Below are 22845 nucleotides of genomic sequence, written 5' to 3' on the forward strand. Positions count from 1 at the left end.
TGTGCAATTTCGCCATCGCAGGTGAAACAGAAACTGAGTTCATCCATTAAAGAGTCAAATAACGCAGGACTTTTACGAGCCCCGCTCGTAAAACCGCGTTTCTGAGTGATGAGCACAGCTGCTTTCTCTCCCGCTATCGCGAAATCAGCTTTCGGTCTGTCACTTAATCATCTCTCTCTCTCTCTCTCTCTCTCACTAACCACACTGACACACACACACACACTGTCACACACACACACCTTATGTGTTATAGGATTATTTTTATTTCCATATCTAATCATGTCACTGTTTAGTTTGTAGTTGTAAGTCGGAAGTTTATTGACTGCATTGTATTAATTATTAATTGATTGTAAAAGATGAGGCGAGAAGCAGTTTTCCTTCTTAAGGTGAGGCTTTATTTTTCCCTCTTCGCCACACCACTTTACAGTTTTCCTTTAAGCACCAAGCTAAACACTATCACACACTGCTTTCACAAATAAACTTTCACTACTAAAAATCCTTGCTCTGGCTCGGCTTTGTCGTGTCCAGTCTCTCTCCCCGACTAAGTGCTGTGTCGCTCTATTTATGCCGCTCTCCCCGTGCTCACTGAAATTAGAGACAGGTGTTAGACATAATTTAGCTCAGGTGTAAGCGCCCTTACCGCTTTCTCTCTCTCCGGAGAGATGCTTGACCACGCCCCCGCTGCCACATATCCCCACCGCCCGACTCAGGCCGGGGCGGCATCCGGCCTGCCTACCACTCCCCCCCCATTCCTGGAAAGGAAGTCGGCGACAGCCATCTGCGCCCCCGGTCTGTGGACTACCTTGAACTTAAACGGCTGAAGAGCCAGATACCAACGGGTGATCCGGGCGTTAGTATCTTTCATGCGGTGGAGCCACTGGAGTGGGGTGTGATCCGAGCAGAGGGTGAAGGCCCACCCCAGCAGGTAGTATCGGAGAGTGAGGACCGTCCACTTGATGGAGAGACACTCCTTTTCCACGGTGCTGTACTTAGTTTCCCTTAACGAGAGCTTATGGCTAATGTACAGCACCGGGCGCTCCTCCCCCTCCACCACCTGCGAGAGTACGGCCCCCAGCCCCCTGTCTGAAGCATCTGTCTGTAAAATAATAGGGAGAGAGAAGTAAGGTGAATGTAAAAGCGGCCCCCCGCAAAGTGCAGCTTTAACTTGCGTGAACGCCTGTTGACACTGCTCCATCCACTGGACCGGATCTGGAGCTCCCTTTTTAGTGAGATCAGTCAGCGGGCTGGTGACGTCCGAATAATTAGGTACGAACCTTCTATAATAGCCAGCCAGCCCCAGGAACTGTCTCACCCCCTTTTTGGTCTTGGGTCTCGGGCAGGTCGCAATCGCCGCTGTCTTGTCAATTTGGGGACGCACCTGCCCGTGGCCCAAGTGGAACCCCAGATACCGTACCTCCACCCGTCCAATCGCGCACTTCTTCGGATTCGCTGTGAGTCCCGCTCGGTGCAGCGATCTCAGAACCGCCCTCAGATGTTGCATATGCCGCTGCCAATCATTGCTATAAATGATGATGTCATCTAAATAGGCAGCAGCGTAAGCTGAATGCGGTCTGAGGATTCGGTCCATGAGACGCTGAAACGTAGCCGGGGCTCCAAACAAACGGAACGGAAGTGTCACAAATTGGTGTAATCCAAACGGTGTGGAGAAGGCGGTTTTCTCAAGGGAAATTGGTGTCAAGGGGATCTGCCAATAACCCTTCGTCAAATCCAATGTCGAATAAAAACGAGCAGTGCCCAACCAATCGAGCAACTCATCAACGCGAGGCATTGGATATGCATCAAATTTATGCACCACGTTGACTTTCCTATAATCCACACAGAATTGCACAGACCCGTCGCTCTTAGGCACTAGAACAACTGGGCTGGACCAATCACTGTGGGATTCTTCTATTACCCCCATATCAAGCATCGCATCCAATTCTTCCCGAACAATTTTCTTTTTGTGTTCGGGTAATCGATAGGGTAATCTACGTACCACCACCCCTGGCTCGGTCTCAGTGTGGTGATGGATGAGGTTTGTGCGTCCCGGTAGAGGGGAGAACACATCTGCAAACTCCTGTTGCAACCTAACAACCTCCGCGAGTTGGCTCGGTGAGAGGTGGTCTCCGCAAATGACTGGGGTGAACTGTTTATGTTTTGAACTCACCTCCGGTCCGAGCTCCGCCTTCTCAGGAACTACCATAGCCAACGTCACGGGAACCGCCTCCCTCCACAATTTCAGGAGATTGAGCGTCCCCTCTATCGGTTCGTTTAACCTCATAATCGAGAACTCCCACTCGTCGTGTGACCTCAAAGGGTCCTTGCCACTTGGCGAGTAATTTAGAGCTTGATGTGGGAAGCAATATAAGTACTTTATCTCCCGGTGCAAATTCCCTTAGCTGAGTTCCCCTGTCATACAGTCGGCACTGTCGTTCTTGAGCTTGGAGCAAATTCTCCTGTGTTAGTTGCCCCAAAGTGTGGAGTTTTGCCCGAAGATCAAGAACGTACTGAATTTCATTTTTACTGTTTGAAGGTCCTTCCTCCCAGGCCTCTCTCAATACATCAAGCACGCTGCGTTGGCGTCACCCATACAGCAGCTCGAATGGGGAGAAGCCAGTGGAGGCTTGCGGGACCTCTCGTACTGCAAATAACAGGGGGTCGAGCCATTTATCCCAATTTCTAGAATCATCGTGCACGAACTTACGAATCATGTTTTTGAGGGTTTTATTAAATCATTCCACCAGGCCATCCATTTGAGGATGGTATACACTGGTGCGAATCGATTTAATATTTAACAACTCGTACAGTTCGCGTAGTGTCCGTGACATAAATGTTGTGCCCTGATCGGTGAGGATTTCTTTCGGAATCCCCACCCGGGAGATTATTTTGAAGAGTGCCTCCGCAACACTGCGTGCTGAGATGTTGCGAAGAGGCACTGCTTCCGGATATCGCGTTGCATAGTCCACTAGGACCAATACAAAGCGATGTCCGCGTGCTGACCGTTCTAATGGCCCGACGAGGTCCATTCCAATTCTCTCAAAGGGGACTTCGATCAGAGGGAGAGGGTGCAATGGCGCTTTTGGGGTGGCCGGTGGGTTAACCAGCTGGCATTCGCGGCATGCCGCACACCACCTGCGGACATCGCCGCCAATGCCCGGCCAATAGAAACGGGCTATTAGACGGTTTAGTGTTTTCCTTTCTCCTAGGTGACCCGCCATGGGATTATAATGAGCCGCCTAGAATACCATTTCCCGACGGCTCCTTGGAATCAACAGTTGGGTTGTATCCTCTTTGGTCCGAGTGTCCTGTGTCACTCGATACAACCGCTCATTTATAATTGCAAAATAGGAGTATGAAAGGGCGATGTCAGGCTGGAGTCGTTGACCATCGATGACTCTCACTTGGTCAAAGGCGTGTTTGAGGGTTTCGTCTCGCAACTGCTCCAAAGGGAAATCCCCGTCAGGGAATTCCCTGAGAAGGGGAGGGGCTGCAGCCTCTCCCCCTCTCTCGTCATCATGACGTGGAGCTGTCGAGGACAGCCCCGGCTCCGCCTCCCCTGCCAGAGCATCGCACATCACACATCTCCCTATTTTCACACAGGACCCATCCACGCAAATTCCCTTTAATAAAACTCTAAAATCAGGCCAATCAGTCCCCAAAATCAGCGGATGGGTGAGGCGGGAACTAACCGCAGCCTCCACTCTATGCTTTTTCCCCCGAAATTTAATTGTCAGGGTCACCAATGGATACTTGTGAATATCCCCGTGTACACACTTCACCTTCACTGTTTTAGTTGTGACCAATGCCTCGGGTTGAACCAAGTGTTGGTGGATAGTGGTTTGATTACACCCGGTTTCCACCAGCGCTTGGTGAGTACCCCCCTTGACACTTACCGGTATCCGGTACGCACCGGCCCGGTCGGGGGCAGCCTGTGGGAGGTCAGAGACCCGCACCACTGTCCCTAGCTCCATCAGAGGGCACTGATCTCGGAAGTGGCCCGGGTCTCCGCACCTCCGGCAGGCCGGCCCAGGCGCTACGCCCGCACTTGTGGCGGCGGGCGCCCCCCCTGAGGGGGAGAGCGGCGGGGCATTGGTATAGGGGAAAGTGATGCCTCCCACACCCGGGGAACTGGTCTCCATGGCTGAAGTCCTCCTCGTCTGCGTGGGGCAGGAACGGGACTTGCAGAGAGAGCAGAATGAGAGGAGATAGGGGAGAGGAATGAGACAGGGGGAAGAGAGAGAGAGGGGGAGGGTTCTTCTGCCCTCGGGATCGCCGCCATGTGGTCCTCCGCAAGCCGGATAGCTTCCTCCAGCGACGCCGGGTGGTGGCACTGGACCCACTCCGCCGTCCCTTTTGGCAGTTGTCGTATTAATTGCTCCAGTACCACCTGGTCGATGATCGCGTCGACGCCGCGGTCCCCCGCTAGCAACCATCTTCGGCAGGCATCGCGGAGCCGCTGGGCGAAGGCAAACGGGCAGTCGGAGTTCTCCAACTTCAGGCTCCGGAAGAGCTGACGACTTTCTTCCGGACTCCGACCAACCAGTTGCAGGATGGCCTTTTTTAAGTCTTCGTAGGCCAGGAGGCTCATCGCTGGTAGTTGTTGAGCCACGAGCTGGGCTTCCCCGGACAGTAGCGGAATGAGTCGGGCTGCCCACTGGTCGAGCGGCCAGCCCCAGATCTCGGCAGTGTGTTCAAAGAGATCCAGGAATGCCTCTGGGTCGTCCGCCGCCCCCATCTTTTGTAACGCAGGTGGGGGTAACGGCGTGTGGGTGTCCGGGGTCGCGGCTGGGGCTGCCTCCTGGCTGAGAAGGCTCCAGATTGCCTGTCGGTCCTCTGCTTGAGCGCGCATGAGCTCCATAAACCGGCGGTCTTGATCTTGCTGAAGCTCAAGCAGGGATTGCTGGTAGCCCCGATGTAGGCCAGCGGGGGTCTGGAGGATCTCCGCCAACTGGGAGGACTCTATGGGGCGACTTCCATCCATTTTCAACCAAACTTCAGTTCCTGGGTTTCGGCACCAGTGTAAAGAGGACGCGAGAATCAGCTTTTCCTGGTTCAGGTAAGCGTTTATTTTCCTTACTGCAGTCAACACAGTCTTTCAAGGCTTTTGCGCTGTTCAATAATGCAGTCTAAAATCCACAAGCTATTTCACAAATAAACTCTCAACTTTGCAATAACAGACTCTTGGCTTCACAATCAGTGCCCAGGCTCTCTCTCTCGTCTACTTGCGGTGTGGCTCTATTTATGCCGCTCTCCCCGTGCTCACTGAAATTAGAGACAGGTGTTAGACATAATTTAGCTCAGGTGTAAGCGCCCTTACCGCTTTCTCTCTCCAGAGAGATGCTTGATCACGCCCCCGCTGCCACACAGAGATTATAGCAATTCAGTTGGCTCTACAGTGAGTTGAAGAAACCCATCCACTAAATGTAGTGATTTGTGTGATATACATATACATGTACTGTGGGCTATATTGGTATCCGTAGTTGTCACATGAGCATGTGGAGCCCGAGGTTCGAGGAATAATAAAGTGTTTTCAGTAGTGACATCATTCTGAGTCCTCTCGTCCTTATAAAAGATATTACATGGTGTCAGAAGTAACGGAGCAACTGTTTACAGAAAGGATGGCACAGTTACAGCCACCACGGCTGTTAAACCTGCAAGGAGATCTCTTGGAAAATTGGAAGAGTTGGATTCAAAGATTCAAGCTTTTCTGTACTACTAGTGGGATAGCCAAGAAATCAGAGAAGGTACAGTGTGCAGTGTTTTTGCATGTGGCAGGGGAATAGGCAATTATAGTCTTTAATATGTTCCACTTCTCAGAGGAGGAAAAAGACAAAATACAAGTACTTAAAGACAAGTTTAAAGACTACTGTGAACCTCGAAAAAACGTAACGTACACTAGACATGTGTTCTTCACGCTCGGAGGGACCAGCAGAAACGACTGATGCATATGTCACAGACCTGAAAAATAAAGCAAACTGTGAGTTTGGTGATTTGCACGACTCCTTAATTCGTGACATGATTGTATGTGCCATAAAAGTTGATCAACTATGAGGCAGACTGAGAAGTGGACCTCTCACTCGAGAAAGCCATTGATATCTGGAGGGCCAGTGAGATTATGTCAAGCCAAATGAAAGCACTGAATGAGGAGGTGAATGTACACAGAGTCAAAGCTGTGAAGCAAAAAACTAAAAAAACAAATAATGGGACAGGAAACCAGACCAATGTTCACCAATGAGAAAAGAATGCAACATATGCGGCAACAAGCATGAGTACAGAAAATGTCCTGCCTTTGGAAAAACTTGGAAGTCTTGTCAAAAGAAAAATAATTTCACTAAAATGTGCAATTCTCAGAGCCAGCAGAGCCAGAGTAAAAGGATGCACATAACTGAACAGAGTAAGGACATGTTCATTGGAACAATACAAGTAGAGCAGGAGAAAAACATCATGTCTGTCACCTCTCAGATTAACAAAGAAAAAAATGGACTACAACACTTCAAATAAATCAGATAAGTGTGGAGTTCAATTTTGATGCTGGGGCTGAATGTAATGTGCTGTCAGAGAGAACATACAAAACACATACAACCCCTGGAAACATTATTGAATCACCACACTTAGAGGATGTTCACCCAGCTTTTTTACATTGTAGCAAATAAACAAATTACAGATATGACACAAAACTATTTTTGTTTAATAGCTGAATATTCTGGCTTTGTGAAACATCCCTCAAACCAATTAAATTACATTATTTTAATTAATGTCATATTTTTTTCCAGATCAAGCAGAGTAAAAAATTATGGAGTCACTCAATGTTGAGAAAAAAAATTATGTAATCATCAACAAAAAAAATCACAATTAGTACATTGTTGCTCCTCCTCTGGCTTTTATGATGGCCTGAATTCTTTGAGGCATGGACTTCACTAATGAAAAACATAATGAAGAATTTTCCATCAAGCTGGTTTCAACTTTCTCAAATAGCGGTTGACAGATCAGCTTTGCAGGATGGAGCCTTGTCATGGGCCAACCTTTTCAATTTTCACCATATATTTCAGTCGGACTGAAATCTTTGCTTTATGGCAAGATGCATTATCATCCTGAAAAATGACTTCATCACCAAACCTATTTTCTATCGATGGAATGAGAAAAGTGTCCAAAATTTCAATGTACACCTTTGCATTGACTGTTGAGGTAATGATTGCCATCTACCCTGGTCCTTTACCTGACATGCAACCCCATATCATAAATGACTGGATCAATTTCATTGTTTTCTTCAGGCAGTCATCTTTATATGTTTCATTAGAAAGGCACCAGACAAAAGTTCCAGCATCATAGCCTTGGCCAATGCAGATTTGTGATTCATCACTGAATATCACTTTCATCCAACCATCCACACTCCATGATTGCTTCTCTTTAGCCCACTGTAGCCTTGTTTTCTTCTGTTTAGGTGCTACTGCTGGTTTTCGTTTGGCTTTTCTATATGTAAATCCCATTTCATTCAGGCGATTTCTTACAGTTCTGTCACAAACATTGACTCCTATTTCTGCCCATTTGTTTTTATTTATTTTGTTGTGCATTTTCTACTTTCAAGGCATATTGCTTTGAGTTTTCTATCCTGATGCTTTGACATCTTCCTTGGTCTACCTGTATGTCTACCTTTTATAACCTTCCCATTTTGTTTATACTTGCACTATATTTTAGACACAGCTGACTGGGAACAACCAGCTTCTTTTGCTACACTCCGTGTTGCATTTCCTTCTTGAAGGAGTTTTATAATCCTTTCCATTGTTTCAGTTGACAACTCTCTTGTTGGGGCCATGTTTCCTTTCAATTAGCCAAGACCAACAGCTCGTTAAGTTCTGTAAGCACTCTCTTTTAACTGCAGACTAATTTGCATTTTTAGACTTGTGCCAGTATTTGTTTTAGAAATGCAAATTACAAGGTGATTCCATAATTTTTTTCATAAACACTGAGTGATTCCATAATTTTTTCCTCTACTTGATCTGGAAAAAAATATGCCATTAATTACAATAATTTGTTTGAGGGATGTTTCACGAAGTCAGAATGTTCAGCTATTAAACAAAAATTGTTTTGTGTCATATCTGTAATTTGTTTATTTGCTGCAAAGTAAAAAAGCTGGGTGAACATCCTCTAAGTGTGGTGATTCCATAATTTTTGCCAGGGGTTTTAACAGCACAGGAAGGCTGCTAAGATCCAGTTGCAAGCTAGATGCTTACACAGGCCATAAGATGGACCCATTAGGCAAGAAAAAAACTCACCTGTGAATACAAAGGGCAGAAGTACAGAGTCAAATTTGAAATCATACAGCAAGGTGCACCAGCCACTTGGACGTGCTAACTGTCAATAGTTAGGCATGGTAAAAAGACTGTATCAAATAGAGAAAAATAAAGACATTCTCAAAGACTTTGATGACCTGTTTGATGGATTAGGCTGCTTACCTGGAGAACACAAAATACAAATATACACCACAGTCAGACCTGTTGCAAAAACTCAAAAAGCAAAAACTTTGTTATGACAGACAGAAAAAAGACTTACCTGAACTAAAGCCTGGAGAAAAAATCTGAATGCTGAAAGGGGAGTTATGGCAACCAGCTGTTGTGCAGGAAAAACACGAACATCCATGATCCTTTGTAGCGCACACACCAGATGGTAGGATGTTCAGAAGAAATCGCAAACATCTGAGAAAGACAAATGAAACAGACAAATGATGAAGAGCTTCATCATGGAAACAGACGATCAGGAGGAGGTTGAACAGTCACAGCACAACACATCTAAAACTCATTACACTGACAAACCTCAGTCTCGCATCACTGATAGTACACATACTGTCAAAGCACAATCGTATCATACCAGGTCTGGAAGACAAGTGAAAATCCCTGCAAGATACAGAGACTGAGCTTTCACATACATATGGTATAACATCTGAAAATATATTTGCTATACATTCAGATTTATGTGCAAGAGGATTTATTAGTTTGAATTCTTTTTATAATTCTGTTGAACATTCATGTTTATATATCATTCAGTATTTGCATGTAATATGAATCTGTTGTGTTGAAGTTTGTTTAAATACACATAAAAAATTAGGAAGGGGGGTGTGATATACATATACTGTGGGTTATATGGGTATCCATAGTGGTCACGTGAGCGGGTGGAGCCCAAGGTTTGAGGAATAATAAAGTGTTGTCAGTAGTAACAGCATTCTGAGTCCTCTCTTCCTTATAAAAGATATTTTAAAAAAATTCTGACTCTTACTCAGCACTTTTAAGTTTAATGAGTGGTACATCCTCATCTAGGCAAGATATTTTATTGGAAAGTCTTCAGAGTTTGTTCAGAATACGTCAGCAGAGAATAATACTTGTCTTTTTATGGGTACCTGCTCATGTTGGAGTGGAGGGTAATGAGGAGGTGGATAATATGGCTAAGCAGGCTCTTACATGTTAAATAATTGACATCAATGACCCATTAAGTAAATCAGAAGTAAAAGGATTAATTAAAGAGTCTGTTAAGGGGATGTGGCAAGAGAGGTGGGACAAGGAAGTAAAGGGACGACATCTATTCAACATTCAAAGACAGGTTGGTTATGAAAGGAGTAATTATGGCAATAGAAGGGATGATACAGTAAAATCAAGACTATGTATTGGACACTCTGCACTCAATCATTCATGTTACACTGTAGGGAAACATGAATCTGGTAACTGTAATAAATGTGGTCTTCTTAAGACTGTTAAGCTTGTGCTACTAAACTGCATTGCATATGACAAAGAAAGACTCTCAACTTAAAATCTTTTGGAATTAACTGTCTATCATTACATAGCATACTGAATAATTCTTCAAAAGTATATAATGTTCTTTAAAAGCATTCATTTTTAAATTAATTAATAAATTAGTGCCTTCTTTCTCCTTCCACATCAACGCTTCACACTCCATCCCAGTAGATAATGGAAGTGCACCAAAAGCTGGTTTGCCAACCACTATAAAGCTAAAGAAAAAGAAGATTGGGGTTTAAAGTTTTCAGTATCAAAAACACAATATATGATATTAACAAAAAAAAAGCAGATTGACCATTTAACACTGAAATTATACTATCAGTCATTGGAAAGAGTACCAGTGTTTAAGTACCTTGGTTTATGGTTTGATGAAAAGTTGATTTGGAAGCGGCATATAAGTAATATCGAAAAACAAAATGTAAAAAGATCATAAATTGTATGCGTACAGTTGCCATTTTCAGTTGGGGAGTTAGTTGTAATTCATTGTTGTGTATATATCAAGCTCTAATACGTTCTTGTTTTGATTATGGTTGCATTGCATATGGATTGGCAACCAAGTCTTTATTGAAAAGACTAGACATTATACAGTATAGAGCATTAAGAATATATTGTAGAGTGATAAAATAATTCCCTACAGTTGCAATTGGGGTAGAAATGGGAGAGATGCCTCTAGATCTTAGGAGGGAAAAATTGACAATGATATATACTGGGTTAATCTTCAAGGATCAGCGAGTAATCTTCGTACCCACAAAGTACTGGAGGATTGCTGAGAGTATACAGGCGAGGGATGAAATAGTTTTGGGTCGAAATACAGGGAGTGGGCCAAGGAATGTGACATTGACAATAAGAGCTTCTGTCCTAATATGCCTCTTTCTGGTGCTCCACCATGGAAGGTTCCAGAACCACTTGTAGACTTGAGTTTATTAGAGGCCCGGGAAATGCCCAAAGAAGGATATAGTGGAAATGAGATAAAGGCTTTTCTGAATGAGAAATTTGATTCAATATTGTAAATGTTTACAGATGGTTATAAAGAACCTAACACACATAGGGGTATGTGTTCCAAAATTTAAAATACGGATGAGTTTGAAATTGCACTATGACCTGTCTATGTACACTGCAGAATTAACTGCGATAATAATGGGACTGCAATGGATTGAGCAGGTCAGACCGAACAAGGTGGTAATATGCTCGGATTCTTCTTCGGCCTTAGTAAGTATACTACACGCAAGATCAGACAGAGAAGACTTATTAATGGAAATATATTCATCATTACACAGATTGAAAGAGGTTGGTATCATGGTGTATTTTTGTTGGGTGCCGGCGCATGTTGGGGTATTTGGGAATGAGGTTGCTGACAAACTAGTAAAAAAGCATTAGATAAAAGGGAGGTGGATGTCAAAGTACCTATGGGAAAGAATGAGGCAAAATCGGTAATAAAGAAGATAATAAACAAATTAAAAATAATATAGGAAAATAGTAATACAGGAAGGTGGTGTTATAATATCATACAGTCAGTAGGGAGGGTAAACTGTCAGGGAGGAAACAGAAGGGAAGAAGTGTTATTATTTAGATTAAGACTGGGACATACAGGATTATGGGTTTGCACGAAAATGGGTTATGTGATGTATGTGGTGTCTCTGAAACTGTATATTGTGTGTTTTTTATATGTAGTGAGTATAATGTGCATTGCATCTTGTTTTTTATTAGTTTTAAGAATAAGCATGAGGACCTCAGTGTGGATACTAGCTGAAGCCTGGGTTCTGATTGGTCCAGGGATTTGGGTGGAGTATGACACATCTCTGCAGGACTTAATTCAGACGCATCACCTCCCTTCCAGATGCGCTGAACGACTTCTACGCTCGGTTTGATGTGCAGGACGACGTGGCAGCGAGGAAGACCACCCCTCCTCCCAATGACCAGGTGCTATGTCTTACCACGGCTGATGTGAGGAAAACTCTACGTAGAGTCAACTCACGGAAGGTTGCTGGACCAGACAACTTTCCTGGCAGAGTGCTCAGAGGATGTGCAGACCAGCTGGCGGATGTTCTTACTGACATCTTCAACATCTCTCTGAGCAGCGCCGTCGTTCCAACGTGCTTCAAGGCCACCACCATTGTCCCTGTGCCGAAGAAGTCTTCAGTGTCCTGCCTCAATGACTACTGTTCCGTCGCACTCACACCCATCATCATGAAGTGCTTCGAGAGGCTCGTCATGAGGCACATCAAGACCCAGCTGCCCCCCTCACTTGACCCACTGCAGTTCGCATATCATCCCAACAGTTCAACAGACGACGCCATCGCCACCACCCTCCATCTGGCCCTCACCCACCTGGATAAAAAGGACTCATACGTTCGAATGCTGTTAATAGACTTCAGCTCAGCATTCAACACAATCATTCCTCAGTATCTGATTGGAAAGCTGAACCTGCTGGGCCTGGACACCTCCCTCTGCAACTGGATCCTGGACTTCCTGACTGAGAGACCTCAGTCAGTCTGGATCGGGAACAGCATCTCCACCGCCACCACACTGAGCACTGGGGCCCCCCAGGGCTGTGTGCTCAGTCCATTGCTGTTCACTTTGCTGACTCACGACTGTGCAGCAATGCACAGCTCGAACCACATCATCAAGTTCGCCGATGACACAACCATGGTGTGTCTCATCAGCAAGAATGATGAGTCAGCATACAGAGAGGAAGTGCAGCGGTTGACGGACTGGTGCAGAGCCAACAACTTGTCTCTGAATGTGGACAAAACAAAAGAGATGGTTGTTGACTTCAGGAGAGCACAGAGTGACCACTCTCTGCTGAACATCGACGGCTCCTCTGTGGAGATCGTCAAGAGCACCAAATTCCTTGGTGTTCACCTGGCAGAGAACCTCACCTGGTACCTCAACACCAGCTCCATTACTAAGAAAACCCAGCAGCGTCTCTACTTTCTTCGCAGGCTGAGAAAAGCACATCTCCCCCCCCCATCCTCACCACATTCTATAGAGGGACTATTGAGAGCATCCTGAGCAGCTGCATCACTGCCTGGTTTGGGACTTATCCCCCGCTGAGGATAGTGAGGACAGCTGAGAAGATCATCGGGGTCTCTCTTCCCTCCATCAAAGACATTTACAACACACGCTGCATCCGCAAAGCAACCAGCATTGTGGATGACCCCACACACCCCTCACACAAACTCTTCACCCTCCTGCCGTCTGGCAAAAGCATACCGCAGCATTCGGGCCCTCATGGCCAGTCTGTGTAACAGCTTCTTCCCCCAAGCCATCAAATTCCTCAATACTCAGAGACTGGACTGACACACACACACACACCTGTACACCATCCAACTTTTGCACATGTCCAGAGTTGCACTTAATTCATTGTCACTTTATACCTGGCTGCTACCTCAATAACTGATATGTCCATAGAACACTATTTTTAATAGTATGTTATGTTTACATTCAGCATTTTTAGAAAGTGTCATTTTTTGCACTACTCAGATTAGAAATGTGTTCTGGCCGGCGCTGCACTGTCTCTCACTGTCTCTTACTGTGCCTATTGTCCTGTTTCCTTTTTAGTAATTATGGTACTGTCTTGTTCTTTTTGCACACATTTGCACGTGCACTTTATGTAGGAATGTGTAGGTCTTATTCAGTCTGTGTAGTCTCATGTGGTTCTGTGTTTGTCCTATGTTGTTTTATGTAGCACCATGGTCCTGGATGAACGTTGTCTCGTTTCGCTGTGTACTGTACTAACTGTATATGGTCGAACGACAATAAAAAACCACTCGAACTTGAACCCATATAAGAAATATGGTCATTTGCTCAGTGCAGTAGGTAGTGGCAATGCTCCTAAAGCATTTAAAGAAGAAGATCCAAATCATAAATGGCAATTTTATTGGGATAATGAACAAAAGGGTAGGCATCTACATTTAATACAACCATTAGTAGGAAGAGGAAGGAATTCAGGTGGGAGGAGAAAAGAAGATTGTATTTTATCTAGACTCAGACTGGGACATACAGGACTTAACTCAACAATGTATATAATAGGAAAACATCTTACAGGATTATGTGATTGGTGTGGAGTATGTATTAATACAGTGTAACAGATATACAGAGGAAAGAAATAAACTAACAGATGAATTACAGAAGAAAGGAGAACAGCAATTAACCTTAAAGAAGCATTTAAATCCAGTAAGAGGGTATAGTCTATTAATACCATTTATGAATGGAACTCGGTTAATTGAAAGAATATTGCTAGGCCATAAAAGTTTTTTTTTGTTTTTGTTTTTTTCTGGGCAGTGAGGGACTTGGGGCTGAAAATGGAGGAGCTGAACACGCAGCGCCATCGGAAGCACGAGTCCTGAAAGGTCTGGTGAGAGAAGGAAAAGAGGCTGTTATCCGTAACCCACAGTAGATGGCGGTAATGCTCTATTTTAGAATGCGAGCCGCCAATAAAAAAAAAAAAAGAAGAAGAAGAAGAAGCAGAAGAAGAAGAAGATCCCCGGGTAAAACTACAATCAGTCATAACAAAGATGGCGGAACCCGAGAAGGAGGCATTGAAGAGAACACACGTGGAGAAAAAGTCCAAGAAAAAGGTTTTTATGTTCACGCAAGAATTTGGGTGAAATAGTTTTCGTTGTTGCATAGTGGATAGGAAAATCTTTGTGGTTATTGGAGACTAGTATCCACAGAAGATTAGAGGTTGTTTAGGGGAAAAAACACTCATATATATTTTCCTTAGGTTAAAATAAAGTACGGTTCATATATTTTCCTTATGTTTAAATAAAGTACAGTTCATATATATTTTCCTTATGTTTAAATAAAGTACAGTTCATATATATTTTCCTTATGTTTAATTAAAATACGGTTCATATATATTTTCCCTTTATGTTTATATATATATATATATATATATATATATATATATATATATATATATATATATATAAGTACAGTTAATATATATATTTTCCTTATGTTTAAATAAAGTACAAGCAGTACTGTTACGGTTCTGTCATGACATGGAGATTGTAATACCATGGTACTTACTTGATAATCCAAAGGTACTTCAAACATAAAAACCATGGTAATACAGTGGTTCTTTTTTTGTTTGCTACTTATCAAGCCTTTTTATTATAAAATAATATAACAAATATGAGCTATGAGTTCTGGTACAAAAACAGCAGGCATGTCGATTAAAGACTGTTACAATGTTTTCTGTGTCAAGGTGAACTGTTACAAAAAAGGTCTGTGACAAATGTGGTCATGGTTGTCTGCTGTATTTATTTCCAAAGAAGCTTTTTTTTTTTTTTTTTTTTTTTCTTCTGATAGAAAAAGAAAATATGCATGAATGTGTTCATCTTTTCCCCACTCAGCCTCCAAAGCGTTACTGGGAGGAAACAGAAGGTACAGATCAAAAGCATCTTGAAGAAGAACAGAGTAAAGCCGGGCAGAACCAGGAGAATGCAGTGAAAAACAGATCCAAGTCAAGAGGAAAGAGAAGGCCATTAAAAAGGAAGAATGGTGTACAGTTCATATCAGGGGTGAGGGTTTCTTGTTCCCCAAATGAACTATATGAGAGCACTTAAGTAGAATCTTACTGATGGCTTGAAATCAGTCTTTTGTTCATGTGTTTGTAGGGGATTGGAAACAGTTTTGCTGAAATCGTGACCTTTGAAACATCCGTAGATTACTAGTCCATAACTTTTCTAATAGGAATATCCTGATAACATTTTTTGAGAATTAGTATGAATACCGATGCGATAGCCATTTTGTTTTTTCTGAATTCCATGTCAACAGTTTATTTTCATTTTAACATCAAAAACTTGTTTAATCAAATTAATATAGAACAATTAATTTTCAATGTTGTATTATTTTTATCAAATGAAGTGCTTTTATACAGAATGTCACAGCTCAATCCGGAATACAACATTGGAGATATTTTCCTCAAATAAAGTGCTGTGTAACAGCATTACAGATGTAAGATATTGCTTAAATATAATACAATTACTAATGATTTATTATTATTAATATTATTAGCTTATGTATAATTAAATAAATATGTGGTCTATATGTTCCTCACACTATAATTAGTGCTCTGCTCACTGTCATCTGCTATGAATAAGTCATCACAACACCAGCTTCACACATTCACAAGCACTCACATGTGAAGTGAGCAGCACATGCAAACCATATATTTATCTCATATAATTGCTGCCTTTGTGGTTTAATAATCACACTGACATAATGTGATGTATAATGACATCTGTTGTGGGGGATTCAGCATCATGCAAAAGCAAAAGTTTGGCCTGATTTATCTTTTACTGTGGCTGAAAACTATTTTGTAGCCTTTACCACTGGATGATCTCAATTTTTTTAGAAAAAGGACCCTTTCCCTGGTGAGGCCCCAGTACCACAGGAACAACTGCGGAAGTTCCAGAGAGGAGAGAAATATCATGTGGTGAGTCACAATTGTACATACATGGACATGTTATACTTACATCTTTGCCCAAACATGTTTCTATTTATACTATTTATACCACGGGTCTGTTGTGAATGCTTGATTTTGATTGGTTGACAGAAGTTCTAAGGTGTGCAATTATTGTTCAGTAAATGCACGGCTATGAAGTAGTTCCAGGTCTTGACCGCATAACGGTTCCGTATCACTTCACTAAATTATTTCAGTTATTTGATCTGTAATTTGGCCAATCACATAAACTGATCACTCAAGTTGCAAAAGACCCGTGGCTCCTTTAAGACTTCAGCAGCACTGTCATGGAATCACCTGCATAGTGTTGTAAGACAACAAACTTGATTCAGCAGTTAAGAACGATAAAGTGGGAGAGGTATGGCGAATATGAAAAGTTTGTGTACTGTGCTGTTAATGTGGAGTTTCATACGCGACGAGGCAAAGGGAAAACAGCGCGAGCTGTGAAACAGTCATTATTATCGTTCGTGGAGGCAGCTTCTCCATTTCTGCCGGTTATAGGCGTCTTAGTAATAACACGAGTTACAAGATGTGGTGTAATTCAAACATCTTTATTAAATATCTCCCGATTAAACGGCATTAACAATAGTAGCACCCATCGAGTCCAGAAACATGCGCTCTTTCTCTGCTTTCCTTTCATCTCTTTCCCTTGTGAGAGAGCGCATGTTCCCCTCATTAAATTTCAACTTTTTTTTTTTTTTTTTTATTTTATCCCCTTTTATCCCAATTTGGAATGTCCAATTCCCACTACTTGGTAGGTCCTCGTGGTGGTGCGGTTACTCACCTCAATCCGGATGGCGGAGGACAAGTCTCAGTTGCCTCCGCTTCTGAGACAGTCAATCCGCACATCTTATCACGTGACTCGTTGTGCATGACACCACGGAGACACACAGCATGTGGAGGCTCATGCTACTCTCCACGATCCACGCACAACTTACCACGCACCCCATTGAGAGCGAGAACCACTAATCGCAACCACGAGGAGGTTACCCCATGTGACTGTACCCTCCCTAGCAACCGGGCCAATTTGGTTGCTTAGGAGACCTGGCTGGAGTCACTCAGCACACCCTGGATTCGAACTCGCGACTCCAGGCGTGGTAGTCAGTGTCAATACTCATTGAGCTACCCAGGGCCGAAAAATGAACTATTAATACAATCATACAACTAAATGAAAAGGCAAGTAAGGAATTTATAAATATAATCATTCTGTATACAATATTAAGATACCATAATATAATGTATTTTATTTTATGCAAAAATAAAATAAGGAATAATAATAATAATATGAAATAATGACAATGAATCAATAACCAAAAATGTCACATTTAGCTTAATTGCACCTTTGGGTTATCAGTTTGTCTTCAGTTTGACACTAATCTTCATTTTTTATAGGGCTATCTATCTTAATATAGAGAATATTTTGTTTTAATAGATTTTTTTAATAAGCCTTTTAAACTGTTTTTGTCAGGAAAAATTAGGCAAAGTGATATTACTGGGAAGAGGAAAATTAAATTAATAGTGACAGTGTGCAGAAAGCTTATTTATAGACAGTTATGACAGAGATCCTTATAAAAGGTGAAATGATCAGTATTGGCCGATCAGGTGACAAGAAGGGCTGGTCGATATATTGAATATTAACAACATAATCAAGATAATTTAGCTTATGATGTAAAATGGACCATTATCGTGATTATTTTAATGTGCTTTCATTTGGCCATTACGTTTCATAAAGAGCACATCAGTAGACTAATTTCACAATTCTTCGGGGCTGCACAATTAAACAAAATAACATCAACATGGTGAGTTGGTCATATATTTATTAATCCACAAAAGGCTGTGATTTATAGACAGATAAACAGGGTCTGCGTGTGATTCAGAACAAACCGGTGACACGCTGATCTGTGCACGTGCATTGTGAAATCAAAGTAATGCAGGTTCAAGCATTCGCACATTTCCGAACATTAGTAACATTTACAAGTTATTAAACAAATCTACAAACGCGGCACAGAATAACAGAAAAGGAGATGATTACAGCATTTCAGGAAATGGGGAACATTGTAAACTGTCAAATATCCATGGCCTTTTCTGTGTCAAAATAAAAGCTCCTTGTGAATTTGAAGTAATACTGCAGCACTTTCGATGTCAAAATAAAAGCCCCAAGTGAAGGTGAAGTAAACAGGACAGAAATATATTACTTTTGTATAATGCAAATCTAATAATCAGAATAATATTGATAATTCAGCATTATTATAATAATCAACCTGACGAGTCCCACAGTAATAATTTAGTATTATGCCATGTTTAACTGGGGTTTCAAAAATAAGTCAGTGAAGTAGTTTGCACTCCTTATTTATTCACAAATACGTATTAGTAAAAACATTTGAAGGTAAAGAATGCTTTTTGTTAAGCTACTATATATCATTGTATATGAAATATGAATATAAAGTGCATATCAATGAAAATTATTAGATTCTATTCTCCCTTGTGTTTATTTAATGAAAAACTATGTATTTTAAATAGATTTTTATTTAATGTCTTTAAAACATTGAATCTACTTGGCTACAGTGGCTGTTTGGATGAAATGATGGTTCTCTAATTATTGTTATTATTATTATTTTTTTTTTTTTGCCATTTCAGAGCAAATACATGATTATCGAGATATATGTCGAATATCGTCAGTAGGCTGAAAAATATAGAGAGATAATTTAAGACATATCGCCCAGCTCTTGTGACAAGAAGATCGGTATCAGCTGTAAAAATGCTGATCGGAGCATCCCTAGCGACCAACAAACAGAGCCTTGGTATAATCTGTCAATACAACAGTTTCTGTATAATACGAAACAACTTGTAATATCTGTGGAAAGCACCATCGCGCGCCGCCTACACCTCTCTCACACACACACACACACACTCACTCACTCACTCACTCACTCACATACACATACTCGTGAACCGGGCACAGAGCCTTGATGTATATGGACCCCCACAGCTTAATAAAACAGTTGTGTAGCAACGGAAAAGCGATATACAAGAATGGCGACACCGAGAAGTATACTCAACTTTACATCTTGGTGATTTGACATAAAAATAGATACATTTTAAAACCAATTAAGAAGAAGAAATAATAAAAAGTAATAAAATAATTTTTTTTAAAAAGTATTAAAATGAATAAAGGAAAAGAGTACAGAGAAAAAAGGGTTTGGGTTAGCTTTTTTTAGGATCAATAAGATATTTTGCATTTTGACATTATTTTTATGTCAGTTAAGCATTTCTCATTTCTAATTGCTGTAATATGTCTGGATGTTTGTTTTGTTAATGATGATTCTCATTACTCTAATACAGTGATTAAAATCATCCTGTCTGGACACAATAATATTATTGTGATTAGTAGCATAAATTAAAAGCAGTACAACTAATAAAACCATGCTTCATTGTCTTTATGCACAATATAACTTTCTTTTGATTTGGAGGTGAAATAAAACTGGTTTTGTGAAATTCACTCAAATAACCATGAAACATCTTGTGAATTCTTATTTTGTGTCCTTTTGTAAATGAATAATAAGTATTCAAGTTTTGATTGTAGTTGTTGCTGTGTGTGTTTTGTATCAGCCTGAAGGGAGCAAGCGGAGGCTGAAGGAGACCATCGTGTGGTCAGAAACGGTGTCTGAACTCGCTCAGAAACAAGCTGCAAGATACGAACTCTTACTCCCAGAGGATGCTGGGTAATATAGATCACACTCTGATTCTTCTGTCATCTGCCACCCTCTCTATATACCCTCAGAAACAGGTTTAAAAGAGTAGTTCACCAAAAATGAAAAATAATTTACTCACCCTCAAGTCATTCCAAACCCATATGAAGTTTAGAAGAATTTCCTTGCTGCTCTTTTCCATGTAATGAACACATAGAGTGACCAGGGGCTGTCAAGCTCCAAAAGGGACATCATTCTTTATTAGCTGAAAATCTCCCCCTCCACTTTAGCTCTCAAATCTGAAAAATAAAGCCCCGTACACACATGCAGCAGCTTCCAGCGACAAAGTGTCTGTTATCATATACATGAATATAATAAAAATGATGCGTGGGAAAGAAACTGTCGTCAGTCTGAGTGAGTTTAATTCATAAACTGATAGATCGTTCATCTAGTTAATGATATTGAGCACTGCTGCAGTTCATATAAAAACACTCTCCACTGTAAAATGTTAATTTTTAGCGACAAAAAACTAATTCCTTGTCACATTAGAATGATATCTTAGTTTTACTGGCAATATATCTCATCTGTGATCATATTTTCAAAAGATATGGGCAGAAGTGCAGTCCACCAATAACGTTAGAGCGATAGCAGTAGGAACACCCAACACGATAAAGTCGCTGCTTGTGTATACAGGGATTAAAGGGATAGTCACCCAAAAATGAAAGTTCTCTCATCATTTACTCACCCTCATGCCATCCCAGATGTGTATGACTTACTTTCTTCTGCAGAACACAAATGAAGATTTTTAAAAGAATATTTCAGCTCTGTAGGTCCATACAATGTAAGTGAATGGTGACCAGAACTTTGAAGCTCCAAAAAGCACACAAAGGGAGCATAAAAGTAATCCATAAGACTCCAGTGGTTTATTCCATGTCTTCTGAAGTGACCCAGTTGGTTTTGGATGAGAACAGACCAAAATATAACTCATTTTTCTCTGTATATGTTGCCATTGCAGTCTTTAGGCATGATCACGATTTCAAGCTCCATTACACTTCCCATATCTTGACACGTGATGAGCACTAGATGGCGCTATAGGAACTGTAATGGGGCTTGAAATCATGATCACCAAAGAGACTGCTGTCAAGATAAAGCAGTTATATTTTGGTCAGTTCTCACCCAAAACTAACTAGATCACTTCAGAAGACATTGATTAAACCACTGGTTGCTATCTGATGACTTGTACCATTTAAGTTTACACAACAAGAGTGCTATAGTATTTTTGTGGGGCATTTTGCCCTTTTTAGAGCTCAATAGTCCCAGCTCACATTCATTGTATGGAAAAGAGCAGCTTGGATATTTTGTAAGACTTCACGGTCCACTAAAGATAGAAAGTCATAGTTTTGGAGCAAGATGAGGCTGAATAAATTCTAAAATAATATTTGTATTTGGGTGAACTATTGCTTTAACATGCATCTCCTTTAATAAATGACAGCAAACACACACACAAGAGCTCATAGCTGTTTGTCTGTCATCAGCTTCCTGGAAGGAGATGAGGATGAAGACACATGTACGATCTCTCAAGAGGACATCGCAGATGCTGTTGACATCACATCTGGATCAAAGGTGATAAAGCAACATTTCTAATTGAAGGTTTCTGTAAACTACCTGACAGAAATTATTGAAATTCACTATACTGAAATAGTATATGGTGTCATTTTTCTAATGTTTACGGTAGGGAATCAAGAACTGGTGCTTGCTTATTACCGGTTTTATTAAAAAAATATTTTTATGACGTTTGGTTACATTAACAGTTCTTGAATGTCTGTGTTCCTCCACCAGTCTCAAACTTTTCAATCTAAACTAAATGTAGCATATGGTATAATATAGTAAGAATCAATTATTTGGTGCTTCCTCAAAAGTCCTTAAGTGGAATTAGAACTAGGATCGTTAAATCCCTGCTCCCTTTCCACTGACACAATACCTGTATGATTATTTTAATAATGCTTCTTGATTAGCCAATCAGAAAAGCTTTCATGTTAACCTCAAAGTACTTTCTCTGTCCAGTTCTGATGTGTTCTGTCTCTCCTCACAGTACTTCAACCTGCATCTCTCTCAGTTTGGACCGTACAGACTCGATTATAGCAGAACTGGACGGTCTGTGTAATTTTTATTACTGTGAACCCTGAATATATTCCATAACAAGAATATCTGCAGGTGCATTTGAACTCTGAAGTGTTTGTGTGTGTTACAGGCACCTGCTGTTGGGTGGAAAGAGAGGTCATGTGGCCTGCATCGAGTGGCAGTCTAAAAGCCTCATGTGTGAGATGAGCGTCATGGAAACAGTGAACGACATCAAGTGAGTGAAAATGGAGTCATAACAGACTGCAGTGCTACTCTTATTGTTCTAGTTAGGTAAGCTGTGGCACTTTTTACTAAAGTGAAATTATTTTCCCCAAAAAAACAAAAAACGAATCATTTATTATCCAAAACAAAGTGGGCAAGTGGCGTACTTGCCCCATGGGAAGTGGTAAGTTGAATCATTGCTGTAAATGTGTTCAGTTAAAACAAGAAATATAAATATAAACACAAAATATAATTAAAAAAAAACTAAAACCATAATGATAAAAAATTAAGGCTGTCAATCAATTTAGATTTTTAATCAAATTAACTACATCATATGATCTTCCACCAGGTGGCTCCACACAGAGGCGATGTTCGCTGTGGCACAGAAGAAGTGGCTGCACATCTATGACTCTAAAGGTGTGGAGCTCCACTGTGTCAAGAAGTTCAATGATGTCTTGAGAATGCAGTTTCTGCCGTATCACTTCCTGCTCGCTACAGCGGTGAGTCAATACAGAATTATTACTTCTGGCAAAATGTGCAGCATTACTTTAGGCTT

The 22845-nt window shown here is 41.4% G+C and overlaps 1 protein-coding gene across 1 annotated transcript in view; it reads left to right on the forward strand.

Moving 5' to 3' along the window:
* The first annotated feature begins 14251 nt into the window (after positions 1-14251).
* The window catches only part of wdr46 (WD repeat domain 46), a 32005-nt gene continuing 23411 nt past the window's right edge, over positions 14252-22845 (forward strand). The window contains exons 1-8 of the mRNA XM_051653813.1: positions 14252-14365; positions 15146-15313; positions 16150-16230; positions 19867-19979; positions 21482-21569; positions 22039-22100; positions 22198-22302; positions 22639-22789. Of these exons, the coding sequence (XP_051509773.1) occupies positions 14303-14365; positions 15146-15313; positions 16150-16230; positions 19867-19979; positions 21482-21569; positions 22039-22100; positions 22198-22302; positions 22639-22789 (831 nt within the window). The 5' untranslated portion in view covers positions 14252-14302. The remainder of the gene's footprint in view (positions 14366-15145; positions 15314-16149; positions 16231-19866; positions 19980-21481; positions 21570-22038; positions 22101-22197; positions 22303-22638; positions 22790-22845) is intronic.

The sequence above is a fragment of the Myxocyprinus asiaticus genome, chromosome 24 (assembly GCF_019703515.2).
Source record: "Myxocyprinus asiaticus isolate MX2 ecotype Aquarium Trade chromosome 24, UBuf_Myxa_2, whole genome shotgun sequence".
In the NCBI taxonomy this organism is placed as follows: domain Eukaryota; kingdom Metazoa; phylum Chordata; class Actinopteri; order Cypriniformes; family Catostomidae; genus Myxocyprinus; species Myxocyprinus asiaticus.